This window comes from Salvelinus namaycush, chromosome 13 (genome assembly GCF_016432855.1).
Source record: "Salvelinus namaycush isolate Seneca chromosome 13, SaNama_1.0, whole genome shotgun sequence".
Taxonomy (NCBI): domain Eukaryota; kingdom Metazoa; phylum Chordata; class Actinopteri; order Salmoniformes; family Salmonidae; genus Salvelinus; species Salvelinus namaycush.
Window position 1 is genome coordinate 11,612,256 of NC_052319.1, and position 8,707 is coordinate 11,620,962.

General features: G+C 40.1%; 1 protein-coding gene across 1 annotated transcript; it reads left to right on the forward strand.

Annotated features, from left to right (window-relative positions):
• The first annotated feature begins 1,602 nt into the window (after positions 1-1,602).
• Positions 1,603-5,449, forward strand: LOC120057856 (T-box brain protein 1-like). Its single transcript, XM_039006323.1, is given in 7 exon segments — positions 1,603-1,697; positions 1,699-2,289; positions 2,612-2,766; positions 2,986-3,107; positions 3,462-3,620; positions 3,795-3,856; positions 4,615-5,449. Coding segments are annotated over 7 exon segments (2,019 nt in total).
• The last annotated feature ends 3,258 nt before the right edge of the window (positions 5,450-8,707 follow it).

An 8,707-nucleotide genomic window follows, 5' to 3' on the forward strand; every position in this document is an offset into this window, starting at 1 on the left:
CCAATGAGCTTTGCAATGCCCACATGTTGAGGAACATGCTATTTTCGAAAAATACTGTAATATCAACGACAGTTACATTGTGTTGATATGGAGCATAAAAACACAATGCAATTTATGCACTTCAAGAAAACATTGGAGCTAGGAACACAATTATTTCGCTACACCCGCAATAACATCTGCTAAATACGTGCATGTGATAAATAATATTTGATTTGATTTTTGCGAAATGTTTATAGAATTTGGGGATGGCCTTGTGATATTTATCAAAACAAAATGTCCATGTATGCATATTTTGATTAGTCTTACGTATTTCAATCGATAAGTAGACTTAAGTAAAAATGTGAAGTTTTTCCAACCTTGTAAAGCAACACACAGCATCGACTTGGCTCATTCTGGACTACAACATCCATGTTGGATTTTGTCCAATGACCCTGTCACACTGCCACACATCAATGAAGCTCTAATACTGAAAAATAGTCAAGATGACAAGATGAGATCGACCTTTTTCTGCAGAATAGTTCCCTCTAAAGTTAGTCTATATATTTGAGAGGAATATCAGATTTTTCCCCCCCTGTGCATAATTAATTAGGTCTATAACTGCTAATCAAACAATACAACTCAAAAGAGTCCAATTGTTTAATAATTACAGTGATATCTTATCATATCATTAAACAAAATCGCATGAATTCTTAAGATTTTACACATTTGTTAGAATTCTGAAATACAAATTGGGTGAAATAACTTCCTTTGGCTCAAGTCCATCGGATTTAAAAATTATTTTCAGAATGTTATTTGATTGGTGATTTTGTTTTTTCATTCTTGCTGATTTTGATGATGTTGTTTTATTTGTCAGGGAACTCGCGTGGAGTGCCCTGATTCAAAACTTTAGACCAGAGTAATAAAATATTTACCTGCCTTGGGACTCATAAACACATCTTCAGATGAACGGCATGATTTCACGCTATATCACAAACATTTTAAAGCATGAAGTGCACTGCCTGTCATTGCCTGTCATTTTTGCTGTGTTAATAATATATTTTTGTTTCCCCGGTAAACATACTTTACCACTCTTACCACATTAATAGGTAAATAACGCACGTTTTCCTTAATAATGTCAAAATCTACAGGGGGAAAACATAATTGTATGTTTCCGGCACGCCCATTTGTATTGCTGTTGGTTTCTACAATCAACATGAGCATGTGGCAATGCACCACAAAGATATGAAATAGTTATCATATAGATGTGATCTACATCACATAAAGTTCTAATTTGATCAAATTAGGACATGATGCTGATTGATTGTCTCTACACGCAAATGGGGTTTATGCACAAAGCCATGATGATTATCCCAATTAAGAGCTGTCTTATTAAATTACTGTCTTGAGCTAACCAATAGCAATAGTTGTTTCATTAGCAAGGAAGAGTGTTGAAAAGTAAATCCTTCCTGATTGCAGGATGGTGTCAATTGGCTTATTTGCTCTCTTACTCAAAGTGCCTCAAACCATAGGAAGGCGTTGTTTTCGTTTGCTAGATTAGAGTTATTAGGCGTGGACAAAAGCTTACATATAGTTTGCCTTAATAGCGGTTTGTCATTGAGAGCTATGCAGCTCGAGAATTGCATCTTGCCAGCTAGTGTGCTCTCCAAGAAATGTCTGAATGTGGGCAGTGGCTACCCATGCTCCGATGGATCTGAGCTCGCAGGACCATACTATTATATCTGATAGTGACAACCTGGAGAGAAGTTCACCTCTGAAAAAAAATTCCATGGGGATGACGAATCAGTCAGAGGCAGACAATTTTTCCGACTCCAAGGACGCATCAGGGGACGTCCAGAGAGGCAAACTCTCTCCTGATCTCCACGGAGTCTCTGAAATTCGTCATAATTTCGATGGATCTTCAGGAGAAAGGTATATCCTTTCTCAATCTAACCAACCACAGTCAGTCTCAGCAACTCCAAGTGCTATGTTCCCCTATCCGAGTCAACATGGACCAGCGCACCCGGCTTTTTCTATTGGGAGTCCGAGTCGTTATATGGCCCACCATCCAGTCATCACTAATGGAGCGTACAACAGTCTTCTGACCAACAGCTCCCCGCAAGGCTACCCAACCGCGGGTTACCCATACGCGCAACAGTATGGACACACTTATCAAGGAGCGGCGTTCTACCAGTTTTCCTCCGCGCAAGCTGGGCTGGTGCCTGGGAAAGCGCAGGTATATCTGTGCAACAGGGCCCTGTGGCTGAAGTTTCACAGACATCAAACAGAGATGATAATCACTAAACAAGGACGGTAGGTATTCCTCTCCAGTTACATCCTTTTCATCACAAGTGGAGGCAAATATTGTGATAATAGCCTAATACGCAAAAAAAAAATTGGGGGGGGGGGGGGGGGGGTATGGAAGGTAATTGCAATTGTAATACGTTCAATAATATTGGCTATATTCTCAATATAATTGAACATGTTTAACTGACTATATATTTTCTTGGATTGTTTCACAAATAATTTCACAATTTGATAGATCACCAAACGTGCTGGTCTGTTACGCATGACACATCGCCTGATATCACATCAGCGCACAACATTTATATGATTATTCTTTGTATTATTACAGACGGATGTTCCCCTTTTTGAGTTTCAACATTTCTGGTCTCGACCCGACGGCGCACTACAACATATTTGTGGATGTTATTCTTGCTGATCCAAATCACTGGCGATTCCAAGGTGGCAAGTGGGTACCATGTGGCAAAGCGGATACAAATGTGACAGGTACTTTCCTTTAGCCTACATCTCGGTGAAGTATACAGAGAAGATAACGGTTGATAATTACGTAGGCCTTGATTCTGCAAGGGAAGCTAACGCGCAACATTGAACTAATACAACCAAACAAATATATGATCTAATTAATATCATTGAAAATCAATATTTGTATGATATTTTCTAATAGCAGTGCATTTCAATGTATTTACTTGTCTTTATTTTCCACAGGAAACAGGGTGTATATGCACCCTGACTCTCCAAACACCGGGGCGCACTGGATGCGCCAAGAAATCTCATTTGGAAAGCTGAAGTTAACGAACAACAAAGGAGGTTCAAACAACACGGGACAGGTCAGCTACGACATTTTCATTTTAGATACAGGCTATAAAACAAAACGTTAAATACTATGACCAGAAACGTTCAAAGACCCTCAACTATTGAGCAACGAGAGTTTGTTGTGCTTACACCTACAGTTACATAATAGTTTGCTTATTATGTTCCCCCCAATAATTGATCATAATCTAAAGTCTAAATAACAATTTTTATAAAATGTGTTATTTTTCTTCAAAACGAATGTCTTATCCTGTCTTCAGTGTTGGTCCTTTAGGCTCTATCAAGAAAATACCATGGCTTATTGACTCCAATTTTAAGTTCGAAATTAACTTTGGTCATTTATGGAATCTCTTCCTTACTTGTACCTCCAGATGGTGGTTCTACAATCCCTTCACAAGTACCAGCCCAGGCTCCATGTAGTGGAGGTCAACGAAGATGGAACCGAGGACTCCAGCCAACCTGGAAGAGTACAGACGTTCACTTTCCCAGAAACACAGTTCATCGCAGTCACAGCTTACCAGAATACCGACGTAAGAAAATCCTTTTGAAAAATCTTATTGACGATAATTCCATTCGTTAAGTATTACAGTATTGTTGCCTATATCCAAAAGCCACATTTCCTTCGGTATATTAGGATTTGGAACGGTAGAAAACAACAAGCACCTGTTATTCGTTCAAATCTGCCTAATTTTTTTTCTGTGCAGATTACGCAGCTAAAAATCGACCACAATCCATTTGCTAAAGGATTTCGGGACAACTATGACACGTAAGACTATTTGTCAATTACTATTTGTGCTTTTATTCTTTGTGTTTAATCCCGTTTGTTTTGCTTGGTTCTGCCTCTCTCCGATTAGAAATTAAATGATATAGGTACATTAATTGGAGAGAATCCATTTGAGGCAATTCAAATGATAGAGATCATTTTTGTGTAAATTAAGTGTAGCCTAATCATGCCTCATTCTTTTTTTGCTCATGCTACATTTGAATCTAAAGAAATTTCAATCGCAGGAAAACGTTTAACCAACATTTCGAATACAGCAAGTTTTTGGTTATATTGTGAGATTGTTAGGCTTTTCGTTAGGCTATTGCAAATGAACAAAATAGGCTATTCATGAGAAGCCATATAATATATGATATAGGCCTATCAAATTCTTGGGACGTGCGTTCATTGGGTGCGAGGATTGGTATATAGTCTATGTTGTGTCCACGTTGGCTCTTCAATATCAATAATCTTAAAATGTGATCAGCATCGATAACGAATTAGCCTATCAAGGTTCAAGTTTCCGTTTAATTTTAATGGGAACACATTAATAAGCATATGCCATTTTATAATGGCATGGTTAGATGATGATAATAATTATTTAATGATGTCCCCAAAAAATGTAGGTAGTCCTAGGCCTAGTTCCTTCTGCATTTGTATCAAATTAGCATTTGTGAAAGTTTGTTCCATTCTTGCACATTGGCAGTGACGGCTATTTCTCATGATTCATAATTTGTTTGTATGTTTCTCCCTCATCTTTTCAGTGTCTACACAGGTTGCGACATTGACCGGTTAACGCCATCACCGGGTGACTCGCCTCGCTCTCAGATCATGCCTGGTGCGAGATATGCCATGGCTGGTTCTTTCCTACAGGACCAATTTGTCAGCAGTTATGCCAAATCTCGCTTTCACCCTGGCGTAGGGACTGGTCCTGGCACGGACCGCAGCGTCCCACTTTGTAACAGCTTGCTATCCCCGCAACAAACCGAAGAGCCCACAGTTGCATCCCCGCAGCGATGGTTTGTCACCCCTGCCAATAACCGACTGGACTTTGCCGCCTCGGCATACGATGCCGCCGCGGCTGCTGATTTTGCCGGTAACGCGGCCACCCTGCTGTCATATGCAGCCGCTGGAGTAAAGGCCCTTCCCCTGCCCACTGCAGGGTGCTCAAGCAGACCTCTCGGTTACTATGCCGACCCATCCGGCTGGGGCACACGCACACCACCCCAGTACTGCAGTAAGTCTAGCCCTGTTCTATCCTGCTGGCCCACAAATTCTGTTGGTGGCAGATCAGGCACCTCTAACTACCTGGTTGATGAAGCCGACACCATCCCAACAGAAAGGTCACCCATCGGAGGGTCTGATGAGGCAAAACCAAAAGACTTATCCGAATCCAACTGGATAGAGACGCCGTCTTCAATCAAGTCGATTGATTCAAGTGATTCTGGTATTTTTGAGCAAGCCAAACGGAGAAGAATTTCACCGTCTGCCACACCGGTTTCGGAAACCCAGTTGAAATCTGAGATGTTGGCACCAAGAGAGTGTGAGAAAAATTGCGCCAAGGACATTGGTTACTACAGTTTCTATCCACACAGTTAAACAACCAGACATCTGGGAAAAAAACGCATGACCCATGTGTTATTTTTAGATCCATCTATCTGTAGCCTATATCCAACTAATAATATCCAACGGATAGGCCTATCAGTTGCAATGCACACCCTGTCTTGGACCAACGTTGACGAACGATTTAGAGATGTTGCCTCGTAGCGCATAGGTCTACTAGGCACATTTAGGCGAGATTCTTCCATTTAACAGTATTAGTTTGCTATCTGAAAGGCCTTAATACAGTAGGCTATTTATTTAATTTGAAGATTTTTCACCAACAGCAATTGTCTATTGTAATTATGAAAATAATGTACATAATATTTAACCCTTTAGTGATACTGTGAAATTAATGTAAACTATTGAATTAATTTGTAATATTTCTAAGTATAGACATACTCGTTGGTTGTGTTTTAAAACGCATATCGTAGGCCTAAACTATAAACAAGTGATCTCATACAATGTGTTAGATAACAAAAAAAATAACTATTGCGAGTCTATGATGGCTATGTCGTTGTGTAGCATACATTTACTGGTAGGAGCGAGATCTGAGTGTATGTAGCCTAATTATTTCTGAACTCATTGTAGTAGGCTACTCTTTGCCCATCATGTTCAATCACAGTGTCAGTACAAAATATCCAGATGTTAGACATTTGAGGACGCAGCCATTTTATCTTACGCAAAATAAGATGGAAATTCATTATAGGTGTGGTAATAAACGTTCTAAATGTTGATATAGTGTACTTTTTACTAGGCTACATTAATAAGGGGGAAAAACAATGTTGTAATTTTTACGTCTTTTTCGGACCTTCCATTATTTTTTACAGATTGTGTACTAGTGTATGTGGAAGCTTCTGTATCTGCTGTAATGTGCTTCATTGCAATAAATTATAGAAACGTTGGACCAAGATGCTTTCATCCTTCTAAATCCACTGTAGCCTATGCATGGACCAAACGTGACGTACCCAAAACATTTCCAACATAAATGACCAATTTTTCATAGAATGGCAAAATTATTGGATTTTGTGGCTAATTACAAGTTAATATAGGTAGGCCTGGAAGTCACGGGCTTAAAACAGCAGGGACCACATTCCGAAAAGGTGCGATATTATGCGAAAATGCGAGATACGAGCGCATCTCAGTAACTCAAGGCCATAGATATGAACGAAGTTTTTTTATTCATTGTTTTTCTACTCAAATGTATATACTGAGAGAGAGAGAGAGAGAGAGAGAGAGAGAGAGAGAGAGAGACAGAGAGAGAGAGAGAGAGAGAGAGCGGGGGGGGGTGTATCCCGCCTGAAATGGCATCCTAGTGCACTACTTTTGAACAGAGGGGTCAACTCTGCCTGATCAAAAGTAGTGCACTATAAAGGGAATAGGGTGCCATTTCAGACGTAGAGAGAGAGAGAGAGAGAGAGAGAAAGCATGTATAAGTTATCCTCACAGATCCACCGATCATAAAGAATATTATGGGGCTAGGCTATGCAAGCCCTATTTTAAGTTAGGCAAAAGGCCCCATTCAGGGACGGGCCCAAGTGCGAATTATAGTGACATTCAGTGGTCACATTTCTTTTCACGTGAGTTCATATTACATAATTTTATGGGCTTAATAGTTAGGACATGTATTTTAATGGTACACATGTTTGACCTTTTATTGTGGTATGAACACAACCAGTCATGATGTTTTCATCTGATTGTCTAACAAATCACTTCAGAAAGTAGGCTACCTGCATACATTTGTCTACTCCAAAATAATTCCAGCATCCAAGCAGTACATCAGCCATTGGATGAATGGAAAGAGACATCTGTTACAAAACACCGAAACTTGTAATGACATTCAGTGATTGTCATTAGAACTACACTCTTGTAGCCTGAATTAATGAATGCGTCTTGCTGACAAATTGATACATTTTTGCACAAAGAAAATTCGGGACACCTGAAAGGGGGCTGAAATAGGGGACGAAAATATAGCTGTGTCTGTCCTGAGCTGGAAACTGTGAGGGCCCAGTTGAAACAAGGCAACAACATTTAACATGTCATCCCCCATGCAGAGCCCCCCCCCCCACCCAATTGATACAATGTTGCAAGTTTGCTAGCGAAAACTCAAGACAGACAGAGAGAGAGGCAGACAGGCGGGCAGAGATGAATGCAATTGAAACAACCTGAACCAAACGTCACTGGTTTAAACCATGACATAGAGCTGGGGGTGTTCGTTTCATTTGAAATAAGGTTTAATTTTCATATTTACCACTGTATCAGTGCAACATTGCCTTTTAAACAAATTGGAGAATGATTAAATTAGAGACCCCCCTAAAGTTGGACTTTTGTTGCATTTAGGGGAGCTCATGTCTCATTGGTGGGTTCTGAGCCCCCCTCTGTTACTCAGGACCTGTAGGCCTATACAGTATCTGCACCACTGACATCTTGTGGCTATCATGATGCATTACATGTTAAATTGCGTATTTTATTGTTTATTGTCTTTTAGGTAGACAATACAAACATACACTACCAGTCAACATTGTGGAAAGTAATACTGCATTTGAGAATGCCTTGCATAGCTAAATAGTCTTCATATATCTAAATCATCATGACGTACAGTACCAGTCAAAAGTTTGGACACACCTACTCATTCAATGGTTTTTCTTTATTTTTACTATTTTCTACATTGTAGAATAATAGTGAAGACATCAACACTATGAAATAACACATATGGAATCATGTAGTAACCAAAAAAGTGTTAAACATATCAAAATATATTTTATATTTGAGGTTCTTCAAAGTAGCCACCCTTTGACTTGATGACAGCTTTGCACACTCTTGGCATTCTCTCAACCAGCTTCACCTGGAAGGCTTTTCCAACAGTCTTGAAGGAGTTCCCACATGAGCTGAGCACTTGTTGGCTGCTTTTCCTTCACTCTGCGGTCCAACTCATCCCAAACCACCTCAATTGGGTTGAAGTCGGGTGATTGTGGAGGCCAGGTCATCTGATGCAGCACTCCATCACTCTCCTTCTTGGTCAAATAGCCCTTACACAGCCTGGAGGTGTGTTGGGTCATTGTTCTGTTGAAAAACAAATTATAGTCCCACTAAGTGCAAACCAGATTGGATGGTGTATCCCTGCAGAATGCTGTGGTAGCCATGCTGGTTAAGAGTGCCTTGAATTATAAATAAATCACAGACAGTGTCAGCAGCAAAGCACCCCCACACCATCACACCTCCTCCTCCATGCTTCACGGTGGGAACCACACGGAGATC